Below are 19,544 nucleotides of genomic sequence, written 5' to 3'. Positions count from 1 at the left end.
GAGAAAAGCCAAAACCACACAAAAATATGAAAAACAACAGCTTTGCTCTGTCTGCTCAGCCTTCCTGTTATCCTCTTTGAGTTTCACACATCCTCTTGCAGCCTGAATGATTTGTAGCACAAATAGTTTCTTCACAGATAACATTACATCTGCATGGTTCAATTGAGTTTTGTAACAACCTTACTGATACACAGAATAGTTAACTTTAAGTCTTTTAAACTCAATGAAAGCTTTTACACCACMGAGTGTTGTCAGCACGACCTTGTGGCACTTGCGTATTGAACCCTCACTAATTGGAAAAAATAATAATAATAAAAAAATCTGATTTTTTTTTTTCTTTTCCTCAACCAGCCAGTCAGTGGTCAGGGCCAGTTAAGCAGAAAATTGACAGCCAATATTATTGAGCCTTTCTGGTTTTGGATGCAATTTCAAAGCATGGACTGCATATTCAATTTAGCTCAGAGCATGCATAAAAAAGGTAAGAACAAGGTCTCAAACTGGAAGTACCCATAGCTACCTTCACTCAATCTTATTGGGAACTGAAGTCAATATAAAATATATAAAATCAGAACCACTTCAAAGAGCTGTTGAATTGCTTTCCAGTGACAAGAAATAATAAAGACGTTTCTTTGGATTTGCTGCTATACAGGCCTTGGGTGGAAAGATTTCTCCCATTGAATGCAGAACAGTGAAACTGTGGACAACCCTCTGAGAAATCTATCACTGGACTTTGACCATGAGTTTTCCTGCCAGCCCTGAATACTAAAAACGATACGATGTGACCTTTTGCCAAAGCGCTGGCTGCAAGGATCTAGGACAGACCCAAACCACCCCCCACACTCTCTCTTTCTCTTATTTCTAAAAATCATTCCGGTAGCAGACAGCTGCTACAAGGAAACGAGATCCCAAGTCTGTCAATTAGAATGAGTGACAAATCAGGAGATTTGTAGTCTAGAGACGTCCACTCACTCCTCTGTCTTCACAAATCATTCATCGTCTAACATCAATGGAATCTTTTTTAGAGGCTTCTCTTATTTTTACTTTGCCCATTTCCACTCATATAACAAATMGATTATTTGTGTTTAGCATTCCACAGCAAGCAAACAAAGTAGTTCAGATGTAACCTAAGTGAATTTAGAGACTGGCTTTAACAACTTCTGTATACAGCCAATCAATCAATCCTCAATAYCAGTGGTTGAGACCACGATATCACAATGAYTTATAATTTATTTATTGTCATTATGTACYGAATGTTGCAATTTAGAGTGGGTGAGATGAGTAAGTTGGTGGTCTTTCTAAGGAYCACCTGGTTATATAGYTGGAAGTKATAAAGAGGAGMAATTCAAGAGTTTATGCTTTAAATAAAGGTGAAAAGTGTTTGCCAACAGTAGGAAGTGTGATCTWAATAGGGAAGAACCAGTMAGAGTAGTTCTGGTTGAAGACATGAGGAGAGTTTATGTTCTCCTGCCTAGATTGTCTGAGACCGMCATCTAGCCAACACRATTTCTTGATKCGTAGCTACTGCAGATAAACATTTGTGATATTTTTATGCAATATCAACTTCTAGTTCTCCATCAGGTCTAACCTGCCAATCCCATAAATCAGCATGTTTTTCTATGTGCTGTGACGCATACAAAAAATAAATAAATTGAGGCTAGTTTTTCAATAGATGGAATAGTTTTGAATACAACACGAAGAAATTACAATATATATATATATATATATATATATTTTTTTTTATTTAACTCAAAAACTCAAGTGTGCCAAAGTACAGATCTGTAGGTTGTTGTGTTTATACAGGGAAACTGGTAGGAGTTTTTAGTTTGGATTACATTCTTGAATAGGAAGAAGATGAAAAACTTTATCAGTGTCTGGCCAGCCGATGACCGATCACAGATAATCAAGAAAATTTAGTTTTTTTCTCCAATTAATTGGTTTGTTTTTTGTTTTATCCAACCAATTTAGTATCAGAAATTGGAAATTGACTTGACCTACAATTATTACCGATATGTATGACATTTGATAATACTGAAAAATTGTCCTGATACAAAAAATAAATATTAATAAAAGTACATTTCAGGTCATGCTATGACTCCAGCTTTAGGATATAACTAAGATTTCCAGGAGCGAGAAACAAACAATGTAGCACTGAGCCACCATACAGTGAGSAAGTGACACCAGAACCTCCTCCACAATGAAGGGACTCGATATTTCTGCACCCAGCATAAAAATGTGCTCTTTTGCTGCTTTAAGTTTATCCTGAAAAGAAAATCAAATGCAGCTGAAATATACAATCGAAACCAATATGACTGCGGAATAAAGAGCTTTAATAAATGTGTTAACTTCATCTGTAGAGATTCAAATTCATTGTTATTTTTCTAAAAACATGGTCAGACATCAGAATAAGATAAAGTTCTTTGAGCGGTTCTCTTTAATTGACTATACTCTGTTTGATGAATAACATCATGAAAAGACAAAATGTCACAAAGATTGCTCCTCTTGGAAATCTGTTTCTCTTAARGTGCCACACAGGAAATGGCCACAAATATATTTGATTGTGTGCCTTACGTCTTTTGTGATAAAAATGCATTCAGTTTTGCATTCTTCTAGTCAAGCGCTTCACCCAGACAGCATGTATTTCATTACAGCAAAGCATTTTCAAACCAATCTCCARAGAKWYWMAWWTKWGARRWSWYWYTYKWSWYYTMKWKTTYTYTTTTWWWMWSWKTTTTTTTTTATGCAAWAGCTAAAAACAGACCATTTATTTGAACAWTTGGCCAACCTCCCAAGATGAAAGGGACTTAATCTGAGTGYCACACATCTGACAGAAATGAAGTTCGAATAAAAGTTCAGGTTGAGCTAAAACGTCTCCATCGAGATCGGCGGGCTTTGAGTGACATAAATGTCAAAGAACAATCACAKGCTATGCTACATGTTCATGTGTACCATAAGCACACAACAGAATCCTCACTGTGATGATTCACTGGAAAAGGGAGGAGGCCAAAACGTAAACGCTGTGTGAAAAACTAAGTACACCTTGCGGCTTCTACCAATTTATGGACTGATGATAAATGCTGATAACCACCTCTATTAAAAGCCAAAGTTTTAGTTTTTTTCTGCACTGRCCACAATGTCAAAAGGATAACTACCAGCAATAATCTTGGAAAACTATTTGTTGCTGCTGAGACTCAGAAGGGTTCTGAGGTACTTATACCTAGTTTGGCTAATTCCAGTTTCTCTTTAGGAATTATGACCAATATAATAAAATTTTTTGCCTTCCAGCCATGAGTGACTTAATTACTTACATTAGGAGCAGTGGTGCTGTTACATGCAATAAGTGAGTGTAAGAGCAGCTGTGAAGCAAGGTTATCCTGACATAAAGAAAAGACAACTTGATTATGTAACTTAGCATCTGGTTTAGTATGTATTTTGCAAAAAATGGAAGCCTCAGCTTAGATTTCTGCCAAGGTATCAACATGTAATGGAAAATACAATTGCCGATTAAATAGCTTCTTACGTTTGGGTGCTTTGTGACTTTCTTTTGAAACACCACGCTGATACTCAAAATAGCAAAGTCGGAGTCATCTTCATTTAATAACTGAATTTAAACAAAAGATATTGTCCCCAGCACGACTTGACAGTGCTACTTAGCAGTCGGAGCCAATCAAGCTGAAAATCTGCCACTACCTGGCACCGAAGTACGTCTCTTATTCTCATGATTTTTAACTATTTTAAAGCTATTTAAAATACACCAGTTCTACTGGAAAAGATAAAGATTATTCGAAAATAAGAAAAAAACTCTTTAGTCAACCATTTCTCTGATTAGAAAAAAAGCAATTCAGGGTCAAACGCGAGTTCGTTTGGACAAACTGGGACATGCAAGCGGTTAAGAAATTTTGTAAAGAACTGCTCAAAATTACTGTAGCTAAATCATTGTAGCTGGTAAAGGTGCTTTTACAAGCATATAATAATGTGGATTTTTTGTTTCAGGTGATATTAGCCCGTAATTGTGTTATAAATCAATATCATTTGGATTTTTATGTTCTTGTACACTTGTAGAATTAAATAGCCGCGTAACCTGCTAAAGACCACTGCATTGTCTTTTTTTATTATATACTAGAACTGAGAGGGTGCACTTTATTTTTAATATGACTGTGCTTTCCCCAACTTGACAGTTGAATATGGACCTCCTCTGCTGCTGCTCTAACATMTAAAATAGATTTGTGAGTTAAAACAAAACCAGCCGGCAAGCCCAGCATTGTGTTGGCTTCAATTCATCAAATGAACAGACATTAAACACATCTATAGTTATCACTTTAAACAACACGTCTGGAGTAAATTTAGACGACGCACAATTTAAGGGAAGCTAAAGGTTGCACTTGTGTCAAAAACCAGACAGAGTTTAGGTAAGCGTCTTTGTTTGAAGCACAAAATGCCTTACGAATGTTGATTTGAACATCAAAACCGCTGACAGTTTCAACTGTACATTTTCCAGCCACGAGACAGGTTCTGAAATATATTTATCAGAGCAAAGACTTTTTTCCTCTTCCCTGCTGCGCACAATTATGATGAGTGACAAGATCCAACATCCAACGTTAAGGCACAGAGGTTCATCTCTCTCTGCTCAACAAGCCCTAAAGGAAGTCTTCATAGCCCTTTGGTCTGATGAAGGCCATTCTCCCATTGTAAAAAAAAAAGAAAAAAAAAAAAGCTGTTTCAGTGGACCGGTCATTAAAATGTGGCGGGCAGCAGCCGACACGTCCGTCCAGAGGCATGCTACTCGCCTCATCATGTTCTTTAATCATAGCGGAAAGAGAGCAGCCCACACCGGGGTCACTTTCAACGAGCCACACTCTGAACGGTCTGAAGAGAGTCCAATTAAATCCAACATTTTCTGACCCAGGAGCGACTATGTAATGGGATCTGAGGGCCACGGCTCGATGGTCCAAGCAGAAGGAAAGTGAGAGTGATTGGCAGCACTTCATCCCTGACGCGATCGATCACGTGCGTCTTTCCACGCCCTTGCCCAGCCAAAAAAGAAGAAGAAGAAGAAAAAAAAAGCATACAGTAAAAGCCTTCTACCCAGGCATGGCATGTTCCTACTCAGGCTGCTTGGTTAAACAAGCATTCATAGGGAATGAGGGCAGAAGATATCCATCCAGGAGAGAGGCAGCAAGTAGAGATATAGTTACAGAGTGAGAAAAAAACAATAATGTCAGGACTCTTAATCCCTGGGACACCACTAGTTATCAATCTCCTGTAAATGTCAGGCACCGGGATATGGCCTCATGAATGATGGATATCTTCTGTGTCATTTTTTTCTCATCTTTTTCTACATTGTATTATTGAGTGAACCGCAGCCAGAGCCCAAAGTCTATCTTGAAAGGTAATACTCTCTCCTTGCAGTCGAAGCAGCACTTGAATTCCAACTAACCTAGAAGAGGAGACTTGGAACCACAGAAAACCAAAATAATAATAATAATTTTAATCTCAATGGTGACATGTCAGTGTCACCCAAAAATGTTTAAAAAAAAATTAGGGTTCACAACATCTGCAAAAAAAAAAAAAGACAATGTAACACAGATGTGAAACGACAATATGAAAGAGATTCCATCTCACACTCTTCTCTTCAATCATCATGACCTGACCAATTTTCCTCAATTTTACCTTATTGGTCATAGCTCAAGGTTGGGCATAAAAAGTAGAGAAAAACCTTTAAGGTGACAAAACATTGGTTTGTAGTCGTATGCATGGCACATGCAATATTTTCCCCTATCAAAACATTGCTATTAAAGCAGTCATTTGCAATTGTGATATTGCATATATTGAAAGTGGGTTTTATGTTCATTTACCGATGCATTTATTGATCAGTTTATTGATTTATTGATGTATTTATTAACATTGGCTCATATATGCACTACTCCTTTGTGACCACTGGACCAATCTACTTATGGCTATACTTCCAGCAATATAATGCACCATTTCATAAACCTAAAGTTTATATTCTGTTATCACAGTGTACTCCAAAGTCAGCAGATTGTAATCAGATACAGCAGTTTTGGGATGTAGTGGAATGGAAGATTTCCGACACAGATGTGTGGCTGACCAATTTTCAGCGACTGCGTGACGCCATCATTTCCATATGGATCAAGATGTCCGAAGAACGTTTCAGGCACTCAAGATACTCATCCATCCCTGATTTAGAATGTACATGACTCCATAGAAATTGGCAAAGTGGGACAATTGATAGAACTTTTGTCTTGCAGCAAAAACGTCCTGGTTTTGAATTCCACCATTCCACCAACTCTGCGTGGAGTTCTGCACGTGTAGGTTCTCTCTGGGTACTCGGGCTTCCTTATGCAATCCAACAACATTATGGTTATTTCAGTTGGCTTCTCTAAATTTTCATAGTGTACGGGTGTGTCTCTGTGTTGTCCTGTGGTGGACCAGCAACCTGCCCAGGGTGTACCTCTCCTCTTGCCCAATGACCCTGAGATAGACACCACCTACAGGCCATGCCATGGTATCCAGGTAAAGAAAGTGGAGTAACCACAAGAGAGCAACAGCAGAACAAATGATTGCGTCTAAGATGGTCTCCATGTTAAACTTCTAACCTTACAACCATACATCAACAAAAACAAGTTTTTCTTGTCATACGCAAAAAATCTGTGGATAAAAATAAATAAATAAATAAACCCTAGAAACTAACACCTTGCAGGGATGTGACAGCTGCTTTAGAGAAAATGTTTGCAGCAGACTCCCGTCTCGCCCTGTGTTCCCAGTCTCTCCACTGGAATATTACAAGGATTTTAGGCGGGATTTTGATCCAATTCTGTCATTATACAAAGAGTATTGCTATTATCGAGAACATCAGAAAATCATTTACAATTTACACTTAGCAGCTGAGTCTTTCTCTGACCTCTCTTTCTTATTTCAAGCGTTTATAAGCCCCACTCGCTGTTCATCAGTTGACAGAACCTGTTCGTAAAGTTTAGAATCCAGCGCACAGGAGTGATTAATTACTAATCCGCTTGGTCTTTTAACAAGACGTATTATTAAATCTATTTAAAACTAAGAAAAGTTGAGGATTGCTGGAAAAGTGGTAGAATAAACCTCTCAGAAGGTATGATTTGACCTCAAAGAAGTTTGGATATATTTGAAGTCCAAGTTATGAATAATAGGGGGGGTAGGTCAGATTTTTTATTTTAAGAGAAGGAGTGACAAGGGAATTACAACGCGAGTACAACAACCAAAGAACAATGACAACGTCGGAGCAACTGCGTCTCCACAACGGARAAGCTTCCACATAGACATCCAGCAGAGCAGTAGGGCTTCACCACACCGGGCCTGATCGGCGCCGCTTCTTACCTTGAGCTGGCGTGGAGTGGATGAGAAAAGGAAGAAATAAAATCCATGTGGCGCGCCACATCGATCCGCTCCAGCGCTCCGCCAACATTGTTCCGAGCCGGCCGGAGCGGCCAACAAGTGCCAGGCGGACTGGACTCTGATCCCCCACCCGGTGCTGGAGACCCCGGCGCGGCTCCCCTGCTGCAGCTCTGTGGGTCCCTCTCCGTCTCGCTGTCCGTCGGAGCGCACCAAGCAGAGCGCACAGAACGCGGACTCGAGCTGCTGTTCAAATTCGGTCAGACAGTCTGTGTCTGTGTGTGTGTGTTTTTTTTTCTTCTTCTTCTTTTGGACAGTTCGAGTTCGCTCCACTTCCACAGACTAGGTGTGAGACTCAGGATGACGTTTCCTACTGAGCATCCTCTGAGGGTCCAAGTTTGAATCTCTCTCTTTCTCCCTCCCTCTCTCTCTCTCTCTGCACCTGTAATGACTGATGGCTCRCACACTTTCCCCCTCTCTTTACATCTTCCAGCTTCCTCCTTCCCTTTTCCTGTACACGCCAAACTTCGCCGGCTCACAGTAACTCCAGAGCAAAGAGCAGACTCTTTTTTTTTTCCCCCTTCCAGTGCCTCTGTCGTCTTCTTCTCTTGAGAAGCTGCGGCGAGGAAGCCAGGGACACACTCCTGCAAAGTTCCTCTTCACGGCTCGCTGTCAAGGTCGCCAGTTCAGTTTGACAACAGCGCTGACGAGAAGTTCCGCAGCTCTAGGAGTGGAGGACGAGGGCGGCTGCTGCTGCTGCTGCTGCTGGAGGTGGAAGAGGGAGGCGGGGGGCAGAAGGGGGTGGGGGTGGGGGCACTTCCGCGCAGTCACAGTAATGTGGTCTGTGCCCGGCTGCCGGTTCGTCTGTGTGTGTGTGTGTGTCGGAGACCGAGGAGGACGAGTCCTGGGTTCTTCATGAGGTAACAGTTGGATCCAACGAATTGGCATCGCAGCGCATGATGCCACCATGCGGTCAAGCGCAAAAGCACACCCCACCCACCGGACAACTCAAACACGTGCAGGACATTTTGAGGCTTTCCACGTCACAGACAAGGTGGAACACAAGACAAATGTTTAAAGAACTTGTTTCCCGTTTGTGTTGCTATGATCACAGCTGGGGGATTTAGAATGCAAATGGTATAGTGTAGCAAACCCGACAGTTATGACTTACTCCATGACGACTCTGTGTGTAGCTGGATCATTAATTGAAAGGGAAATGTTTAAAAACAGTCATTCAGTCATTTATTATCTGAAAAGAAAAAAAAACAAAAAAACAAAACAGCTGCTTTTCAGTCTGACTGGATGCAGAGCATCAACAAATCATCAATCTTCAGGCCATATATTTTCCATTGAATTTTGGTYTGCACTTTGACTAGGCCATTCTAACATAAATATAAGTATGATTCATCTTTTATATCTGACCACATGAATGTTCTTGTTCTTTAATCGAAATTAAGATGCCCATTYGTAAGAGCCTGTGGCCCACATGCATTAGATGCTGGATTGGTTTACTTAAATCAAATGAATGGTTCATTACCTCTGCATAACTGACCTASTAACAGGATATTCATCCATTCATTTTATGTTGGAGCAGGGAGACGTAAAGCACTGGATGCTGTTGAGGGTAGCCAAGTTGGGGCAGTACCTTAAAGGGCACCAAGCTATTGGAACTTTAATGTAGAAAAAAATGATTAAATATTGGTGGTTGGTGTCTTTGTTCTATATAAAAATTGTACATATCAGCATTTTTCACCATTTTTAGCATAATACCACAGACATTTGACATTTTTACAACTTTTTTTAAGTTATACATTGCGTTGGTTCTCTAAAGTAATTTGGTGAAGTTCAAAACTGTGACAAAATTATATTAAAGAAATATGTGAATTATTTGGAAGTTATTGTTTTTACCATTTTATCGGCACAGTTAAGATTGATTATGCTGTCTCATGACAAGTTCAATGCMATCAATCAAAATAAATATAAAAAAATCGACTTGCTCAGTGTCGATTATATATATATATATATATTGTTTCTGTATAATTTCAACATCTCTATGATCACGATTTCTGAATTTTCGCATTGCCTGTTTAAAATAAAATGTGGGGAAGGGAGAGGTGAGGTAGTGATGAACTGAGTCTCACCTTTGATGGTGAACAGAAACAGTAAGAGTTGCTCTGTTCTTCAGCAGCAAAAAAAAAAAAAGACATGTTCAAATAATTTAAACTATTTTCCAAAAAATATTTAAGGGAATGGGGTGGGAACAGTAGGAGAATCTAGGGGGTTTGGGTGGATTGAGCTGAACTGGCGCAGACATGGGTTGGGGGCGAGGGGGCAAGGTTRGGGTTCATTTTTGTTAGGATTTGATTCAAAGCTCTTTYTTATTCCGACAACTTCACAAACAGATTTTTTTGTGAAACATACAGGAAAACAACAGATGTGGGAGAATGCTAAAAGCTTGATCTCGAGCCTCTAATCCTTTCCAGTCATTTAAAACAGGAGTGCTGTGTTCCCATTTTTTCCCCTGGCACTTATTTSTTGGCAGGAGAAGCAAATGAAGAAAATTAACTGTCAGAAAATCTAAGAAAAGACTCTTATTCTGTTCAAATGTTGCAAATTCACATGAGTTAAAAGTAAAATCATAAAACTTTTGGCTTTTTGGCTAACAATATGAACTAAACTATAAACAACAATGGGCCTGAGATGATGGTTTTCTTTTGTTAATTTTCTTTTAGCTTTTTTTAAAACAATCTTGAATGTATTTTCAATCTAGTATGTCCTTTATCCACCTGATTACTTTATTTAGACAAACTGTAACTAAAGAAATTTGTTAGTCACTCCCAAACACTGCAAATCAGCACAAAACAACAAATTTAAATAGTTTTTTTTTATCTAAATATGCTGGGGGAGCTGATCGTGGCTCATTGGTAAAAATGTTTTCAGTATTCAGTATCCCATCAAATGTTTCAGCACATTTTATGAACACWGAACACAGGTGGCAAAGACATTGGGTACATTTACTGTAATATTTTTTTGATACAGAGCACAAGAAAAAAAATAACCAGTTGAGGTTCATATTGTTGGTATTACTTATTTACTTTTTTTTTTTATCTATTTTTTTTTGTCCCAGCAGCACCTTCTGAAGCTGTTGCCCTAGGAAACCGCCTCTGTTGTCTATGCTACTAGCCGACTCCTCCCGCCTGTCCATCAACTCTAACCAGCTTTCCTGTCCCTGCTAAAGAAAAGGATTGCTGCAGCATGATGYTGCCACCACCATTTCTCACAGTAGGCATTGCTGTGTCAGATTTATGTACAGTACATGTTTTCCACACAACATTTTGTGTGAAGGTGACATGGTAACTTCTCTAACCAGAGCACACTCTTTCATATGCATGTAATGCTGTTTGCAGATTGTAAATATAACATTCTTTCGACAATAGTTTTCTTAACGGCACACTAGATTTGAATCCAGACCACTTGTTGTCTTCTCAACAGATTGTCCAACCAGGCTGTGAACATCTACAGCTCCTCTTGAGCTAACATGGGCCTCTTGACTGCTTCATGTGAAAATGTATGTTTTTTTAGGGAGGTTCACTGTTGTGCCACGCTTCTTCCATTTCTTAATTCTGGATTGAACAGTGGTCTGTGAGAAGTTCAAAGCGCAGGATTTTGTTTCCAATCCTGCTTTAAACGTCGCCACAGTTGTATCTGACCTGTCTGCTGTGCCTATTGTGTCTATTTGGTCTATTCATGTTCTCAGTTTTAAAAAATAAAACATAAAAAGCACAATCACAGCCCTACTGACCTGAAAACACTGATGCAATAAAAGAACTGTCTGTGAGTGATGCAATAACAGTCAGCTGTACAAACAGATTCAGAAACAGTTCATGCCTACATTGTTAAAATGAAATATTGATAATCACTTTAATCTGCATTTTTCTTGAGTTAGAGTCACTATTTTAAAATGGCTTTGTTGACATACTGACTAGACAGACTATATTTCTAATACAAAGATTTAGCTTATTAGGTGCAACGTGGTGAAGGCCCTGGGTGCAGCACATGGCACAGTTGTTAGCACTGTTGCCTTTGCAAGCACTTGCAGTTATTGCATGATTTGTGCCTCCTTCTGTCAACCCAGTCCAATCAAAATGCAAGAAATCAAAATTTTGGGTTGGGATAAAATGCAGTGTTGTCAACAAACTGCCCCAAGACAGGTTGTTGACTCTTATGTCAGTTATAGATTATGTAACTGCCGAGTTTGACGTCTTCGTATTAGCCCTTATGACCCAGTTCCACCCCACTCTCCGGAATCCCGAGAGCTCTGGTTCCATTTGGGAGGGTCAGTTTGACCAATTTTGAAGTAAGTCATKTAATGATTGTCGCCACACCGATAGCCAATTCTTCACGCWGGTCAATTGCTAGTTTTTGCTTYGAGAGCTCATGTTTTTAAGTCCCCAGTGGATTCCTACAGAAGCTACATGGCGTCCGTTGTTGTGACACAAAGTAAATCCCGTTACATGCAAATTTGCGTGTTTTTGATATGATGATCCCTGCCCACTTTCGCCTTGAAAGTGGGCAGTCACTCTGCTCAATGCAAACACAACAATGGYCAGGGTACAACACGATTCTGCAATGCAAGTAGACCTGCTGAAGAACAAGCTAACGTCATGAATGTGAAGCTGACAAAACTTGCAGCAACTATATGATCGTAGCATATTAACCTGGCCCAATTTACAAATTTAAGTCACAAAGAAGGCAAATTGGTGTCAAAATGTGTACTACTGGCAAGTGATTATCTGTAGCATATCTCTATCTCAAAGCTACCAAACAGCTCGAACTCTTCATTAAGGCTAACAAAGCAGCTCCGTCGCTTTCAGCATGCAGTATTTTAAAGCTTGGCTGCAGTTTGATGCCTGCTGTACCTGTGATGCTGGATGCCTTTGTGGTAATTTTCTAGCCAAGCTTRTAATGTCCCTTTCCTTTTTAGCAGGGGCTATGAAATGCAGTGTAATTCCCCAGAATATATGAGGCACATGACATGAATAGAAAAAGTCACAAATGGGCTGTGCTGTAAGTACTACCACGGGCTGGAATCAGAAGGGCTGCGTGTTATCTTTTCTTCTTTCAGGAATATAGGTTGGAGGGGAGGGTGAGAAAAATATATGAGTGGAGGACAGAAGGTGGACAGCAGGATTTTTTAAAACTACTTCTATCCATCCCCTTCCGTTTTTTTATTTTTTTTTAAAGAAAGTAATACCTTGCACAAAAGTTAATAATGGGAGCGTTAACATCAGGAGAACCATGATGGAGTGTCTCGTCTACCACCCTCAGGGCTGCCCAGGGACCCGATTATGATTTTTCAAAGTAACCTTCCTGCTGTGACCAAAGTCGGCAAGAAAGAAATCTTAGAAGAAACCTTGGTCAGATTATTTTAAGCCACAACCCTGCGCAAATGAAGCAGAGCTGTTCGGGTTGCCTTCCTTGCTCTCATGCAGATGCAGACACCACCAGCCAGGTGTTAGCTCCTGATGCTGTAGAGCGTTAACCGACTGCGATCACAGGTGCTAAAACAGATTACTGCATGCTGTCGTTTTTTCTCGTTTTTTACCAGTCCCCAAAAGTAATATCAGTGATGATGGTTTGAAATTATTGGGTTATAATTAATTTGAGTAATTCTGGCTTTTATCCGTGGCATCCATATTTAACACCTCATTAAAGCAAAAACAATCGGCTACTTATTTTTGTGCACCAAAGAAGTTGGCAAGGAGAAGTTTGAATTTCAGCAGAATATACATACCAGTAGTTGCTTTTTTTTTTTTTTTTTTTAAACTCATTTTGTTTTTTAAGCTTCACAAAATTAAATGTAAAAGGTGGATTTCAAATGTTTCATCATTCATTGTGAGAGTCAATTGGGTAACACTTTATTTGAAGGAGTGTGCATAAGACTGACATGACACTGTCATAAACATGACATAACATCTGTCATGAACATAAAGAAGTATTTGTGAATGTTTATGACAGTTGTCATGAAGTGTCATTCGGTAAATAATGACACTTCTAATGCAAAGCTGCTCTAAAAGTTGCACTGAAAGTCCATTAAAAGTGCCAACTATGCATTAAATTATCATAATTTACAAAACCATGCAAATAAAGTGTTACCGTCAATTGTCATTTRTTGCTGGAAAAATMTATTGCYAACATMCATTTGTGGAAATCCTACATTGGATTTATGCTGAAATTAGAATTCCCATCATCTGGAAGTTGAAAAACGTAGGACAGCTAACTGTGCTCCTATCAATGACTTTTTATTCTCTCAGTCTAATTTGCAGACCAGTTTAGTACAGCACTYCTTYTCAATTTAAAGTTTTATATTTTATTCAGTTATACTTTGGACATCCAAATACCTCAGCACATTGGTAGAGAATCTTTAATAAATTTCACAAAGCACTTAACTGCAACAGCATAATTTGCCATAAACCAAGTAAAATAAAAAGCTTTCCAAATGGAAAGACAAAAATATCCTCATACTTAGCTGAGGCACAAGCAAACAATGTAAGATCTTGTTTTACTGAATCTCCAACTGTGCAGAACTTACACTGCAAAAACATGAGTCAAAGCTAACATTCCCCAATGTTTTGATGCCTTAAGAAAAGAAACATACAGCAAGGAAGAAAAGAGGAAGGGGAGTGGGTGTCTTTGATCAATCAGATGCAGTTGTATTTTAAACATGAAATGTGCTCAGGCCAAAACTCCAAACAGGAGCTCAGTCTTTTGCCTGAATTTGGTAAGGATTTTTCTCCAGTTAGAATGAAATAGCAAGCACACATACAAGTCTAAAGACATAGCACCCCCCTTCCCCCCTCCCTCCCTGAAAAAGAAATAAAACATAAGATKATGTCCATCGAGAAAAAAACAGAGGTCAGAGTTGTGCAAAGAAGACAGGCCAGAGGGAGTACTTCAAAGAGACCTTTAGAGAAGTTTGTTAAGTCCACCTCCTTGGCTCAAACACACACACACACACACACATTATATATATATATAGATTCCTCTGCTGACCTGATGTTCCAGGATAAAACTTGATGCATCAACCTTCAATGATGTTTCTGAAAAATGAATAAATAAATAACATTAAGTAGAAAAGCGGAACAAGATGCCTGACTTTTGCGAATAAAGAATTTGCCTTTATAAAGGTCATGTACTTATGCCACAGYTKTTCATATAATGCCCCTTTGATAATCCATGCTGGGGTCACCAAGCCYAGTACTCAAAAACTACAATCCTGCAACTTAGAGCTGCATACCTTCTCCAACAATGAATGGTTCGTTACCWGGTTTCTGGAGATCTGAATCACATGATCACGTTTCCTCACATTTATCCTGATACTTAGTTGTTGGAGTAGGCCCTGAAGAAATTTTAAAGTTTGGCAAATCTCAAAGTTTTGTCAAATATCAAGTAAATAGACCTTAAGGAAACAGTCTGGGTGTAAAGAGATGTGCTTCTAGAAACAGTGTAGGTTCAGAGATAACATTATGTAAGACAACCCTCCTGTGCTGACCATAATACGCTATGAACACAGTTGCTGAGCAAAACATATCTTSAGGTTATACTTCACTCTTGAGGAAACTTTAAAGGTTAAGTACCTCCAACCACATGCTCACCTAAAAACGATACTTTTYCCCCCCTCTGTTCAGTAGTCGGAATGTGTGGATTTTAAAGTAAAGAGAGTTGGGGTGGGCATTCTGGTTGCAAGTGGACAACCTAACACAAATTATTTATTTGTTCTCATACATTTTGCACCCTATAGTACGCTTGGTATTCATGTTTGTGTAGAAATCTGGAGGGTGGGGTCAGTATTTTYTTTCATGGGGGTGGGGGAGCAGGACAAAAGAATGAAACAGAAAGCAACTGAACTGAATTTGTGAAACATAAAGACTGACATTTGAGGAAGAAACGTGATCGACAGTGTAATTTGTGTAAGATCTTTAATCATACGCATCTTCACAGATGGAGACGAGTAAAAGAAAAATCGAGTCGTAGTCATTAGTCAGAGAGACGGTGAGAAATCATGGGAAAAGCAGAGAGATGGGAGTGGAACTGTTTTTTCTGAGACAGATGGCCAAAATGGAAAATAAATATGCTAAGGGGAGCCATGACAACCTTTGCAGAAAAAGAAAGGTAGGTGTAGATTTTACGGATAAAGAAAAAGAGGAAACTGTGTCAGACAGCATGACAGAACATAGAAGTGAAGAAATGCATGAAATAAACAAAAATAAAGAAACATCATCCAGATATGCTTCTTTTGTCACTTTAAATTCTGATATCCAGCTGGCCCAAGATGCTTTTAGTTGAGTTTTTTATTTTATTTTTATTATTATCAATTTACTTTCAGCACCTAAGAAGAAACTGCTGCTGGTGGCATTTGTCATGGATTCACACAAACTCATCTCTCTCTCTCTCTCTCTCTCTCTCTCTCTCTCTCTCTCTCTCTGCTGTTAATTACACGTAAGGTTATTGCTCATAATTTCTGATCACAGATACTGTCACCTGTGTTTTCCTTTTTTCTTTTTAAGAATTCTGCAACCTCATAAAAATAAACACTGTGGTGAAACTAAAGAAGTAGAGCGAAGATTAATTTTTTTTTCTATCGAAACGTTTGGGGACACAGTACTTCATCATATGTTTATAGAGACTACTTGAAGAAGAAAAAAAAGGAGCATAGCTTTGAATGAACCACAAGACATATGAATTTTTACATTGAGATTGAGTCCAAAGTTAAAAAAAAATGCTTGATGAAAATGCTCATCATGATCACAAACACTTTAAACTGACTGTAAAATGTGGTGGTGGAGGAAAGTTTGCTTGTTTTGCAGGAATGGCCATGAGTACATTATAGTTACTGTCTGGACTATGAACTCCTCCAAGTAGTGTAATCAAGAGTCAAATATGATATTGTCAAAAAAAAAAAAAAAAAGGTTGGTTGAAATTGTCCAAGCAACAACATAATGTTTCACATCATTGCAGCTAAATGTGTTTCAATAAGCTACTTGGTGAGCCCAGTTTCTCACACTCTTTTAATTTTGTCTTAATTTAAAAAAACAAAAAACAAAGTGAGGAACTGATTGAAACCTTTTGAGTTTTATCATGTCTTATGTCAATTGAAAAAAAAAAAAGTTAATGAACGATTGAGAACTTTCTTATTAAAATGAATGGCTTTACATAATGAGTCATGCAACATAAGCTGGTTTAAATAATAACCTCTTTAAAGCAGTTTTGAAATGTTCTTTAGGTCAATCATTTTCTCCCTTTTATTAATATTGAAAAGCCTAATTAGTCACATTTGCCACAAAGTAAAATTGGCAAGGATTACGCATACATAATAATTTAGCACCGTTCTGAAGCTCTCATGATAATAAGGTCAGTGGTCCATGTGCTAACCAAAATTGGAGAGGCTTTTTTTTTAAATTTACTTCATACATTTCTCCCTACAACTTATGTTTAAGTTATAAATATAACTAAAACTAAAACATACAAGTGAACCCTGGTTATGGATTCATATACTGTTGCYTATTTAACCAAGCGAGATTTGATTCAAGTACATTTAAAGGATGACCCAGCATGAGCATGCACACATTACAAAGGTCTGCACAGAAATAGTCAAATAAAACCGGCACTGCATCTGAGAGATTACCAAATCCATAGAGGCACATCGGATATACAGCTTGTGCATGTTTTCTTAAAAATGACAATATGTCTTCACTTGTATAGGCCGTCATTTTACGGTTTATGTAAAATATCTTGGTGATGTATCTCTACYGTCGCTCTGCATCATCCAGATAACTGGCCCGGGAAGCGGCTCTTTGTTGAAAAGATGTCAAATTCTATCCAAATGCTTAATGCTGCACCCACAAAAGATAAACCTTTATATGATATGAAACTATGAACTGGCTGTATATGAAAAYGCCCGAGGCCATACAAAGAAACAGACTATTTGCAACATAACAAGTATAAGTAACATCAGCACTAAATTCAGCCTCCTATGAGCTTATTTCCTTGCAACTCTCCAGATCAAACATCAATCAATACAAAGTTGTAATTGGTGCAACCAAGAGACCCTGGGCACCTACATTAGATGAGACATTGATGTTCCTCCACCCACTGATATGTGTTCAGGTCAGAGCTTGTGTCTCCAAGCCTGAAGCTCTGAGAAAAGACATTCAGTGCTTAGYTCGTAGGAAACAGTGGCCGTTTGCCGCGCTCATCTTTCTGATGGACTCTGAACCAACAAACCCCCACAGTGCTTCCTCCTCCATGCTTGCATTGTTTAGCGGTACTGTCCTTTAATTATTAATTTACCTGTGAAGTTTTCAGAAAARACTCCCTTAATTCAAGTTTTCATCGTTTGTGCAAATACCTCTGGACGAAGTTACCTTTTAGGCATTTTGTGAAATGCATGTCAATTTCTGAAAAAGTAACTTCACACAAGAGCTTTGTGGTGCATTTGAAAATTAAGTGCACTTCTTTGAGAAGCAGYGCAGCAGGGTCAAAAAGCCTTATGCAATCCAACTTGTGTTGACCTTTCTGTTTACTCTCTACAGTGGAGGGGAGAACATCAAGACATAGAGGAGCAAGGGCACATGCCAGACTCTGTATTGGACCTCTTTTGTACCTGCCGTAGTGTACTGTGTCCTTGCATCAAATATGTTTTTTTTTTCAAATTCATTCACTCATTCCATAACACATTCAGTCTTGAACTCTATAAATGCCCTAAACTGAAACATTTCATTTAATTTCTCATCTGAAAAACACTGTTTTCACTGTAAAGATACATTAAGCATAAGTAAATGTCAATTAACCTGCATACTGTATTCCAATAAGAACTTTGATTACTTAAAATTGAACAAAACATCTTGATCTAAGGCAGTGACGTTACCCTGACCACTGCCTTCCCACGCAATTCTGCTGAAGGTCCAGACTCTTTTGTTCAATGCAAAACGTAGAAAAAGAGATGGATTATACCAGGCAAGAGAAGCATACTTTTACTCATTTAACCATAGCTTGCAATAGAATGGAGTGGGTTCACCCACAAGTCTTAGCTTAAAGTTTAGTTTACACTTGTTAAAAACAAGGATGTAACAGCACACCAGAGTATTGGGGTTTTGTGACCTCCTGGTTGAGTCATCCACATGGCCTTCTAATTGTTTTTGTAGGCTGCCTACTCTCTGAAAGTTTTACCTGTCCCTTTTTTTCACCACTTATTGACAATAGCTCTCACTATAGTTAACTGGAGTCGTGGAGTCTGACAAATGGGTTTGCAGCCATCTCCAATAATATTGACAGATTTTAGCTAGTTCCTTGACATTCTTTGTGTTTTTGAAGCTTCTTTTCTTCATGTGTTCAGTTGTTGATCAGTGCTATGCTAATTCTTTACACATCGGTTAATTTATCTCATTTCTTCATATGCGTGATTCTTGGGCTATTACCAAAATGTGGTGTGAATTTTATGTCAATAGTCTCATAAGAAGTACATTTACAGCAAAAAAAAAAAAAAAGCATGCTCAATACTTTTCCCATGTAACTGGATCATAGTCCAACAACCCCATGTCGATTAACGACACTGCCTATGAAAAACGCATTTAGATTTTATCAAAGTAGACAACTAATTATCTCCAGTCTCTGTGATCTGATACCAATTACTAGTGGCACAGGAAGTACGTGTGATAGATGAACAATCATTTCTTTCAGAGCTCCATGTCAGACTTTCCTTTAGCTTTATTTTTGCTCCTTTACTCACTGTGAAGTGATAGTTTGTTCTAGTTAGAGAGCTCACTATGCATTCTCCTTAGACCCATTTCAGAGAAACATCAGAGGCTTAGAGAGCTACTTCCTAATGTATCCAAACTTTCTTGTTTGAGAATGATTACAGAAACAGATGAAACCTTGTGGCTCAAAGGCAATCTTGTGACAGTGGGAGGTCTAATCTTTTCCTCACAATCATTCCACCTGTCAACCATTATCACATCTAAATGTCAACTTTGACAAATAAAAGGTGAACTTTTTTTAAAGGTGTCAACTTGAATGTCTTATTTTATGACACATTAAACATGCCTTCCCTCCTCTACCTACAGTTTTATTACTTACTGATGTTGGTAACAACATCAGCATTT

The 19,544-nt window shown here is 38.6% G+C and overlaps 1 protein-coding gene and 1 long non-coding RNA gene across 2 annotated transcripts in view; both read right to left on the bottom strand.

Annotated features, from left to right (window-relative positions):
- sdk2b (sidekick cell adhesion molecule 2b) overlaps positions 1-8,179 on the bottom strand; it is a 312,139-nt gene extending 303,960 nt beyond the window's left edge. The window contains exon 1 of the mRNA XM_017310701.1: positions 7,369-8,179. Within this exon, the coding sequence (XP_017166190.1) occupies positions 7,369-7,456 (88 nt within the window). The 5' untranslated portion in view covers positions 7,457-8,179. The remainder of the gene's footprint in view (positions 1-7,368) is intronic.
- Positions 8,180-14,391: 6,212 nt separating this feature from the next.
- The window catches only part of LOC103481644 (uncharacterized), a 53,266-nt gene continuing 48,113 nt past the window's right edge, over positions 14,392-19,544 (bottom strand). The window contains exon 4 of the long non-coding RNA XR_536333.2: positions 14,392-14,483. This is a non-coding gene — a long non-coding RNA (uncharacterized LOC103481644). The remainder of the gene's footprint in view (positions 14,484-19,544) is intronic.

Source organism: Poecilia reticulata, linkage group LG19 (genome assembly GCF_000633615.1).
Source record: "Poecilia reticulata strain Guanapo linkage group LG19, Guppy_female_1.0+MT, whole genome shotgun sequence".
In the NCBI taxonomy this organism is placed as follows: Eukaryota; Metazoa; Chordata; class Actinopteri; order Cyprinodontiformes; family Poeciliidae; genus Poecilia; species Poecilia reticulata.
This window is presented reverse-complemented; position numbering and strand designations above follow the sequence as displayed.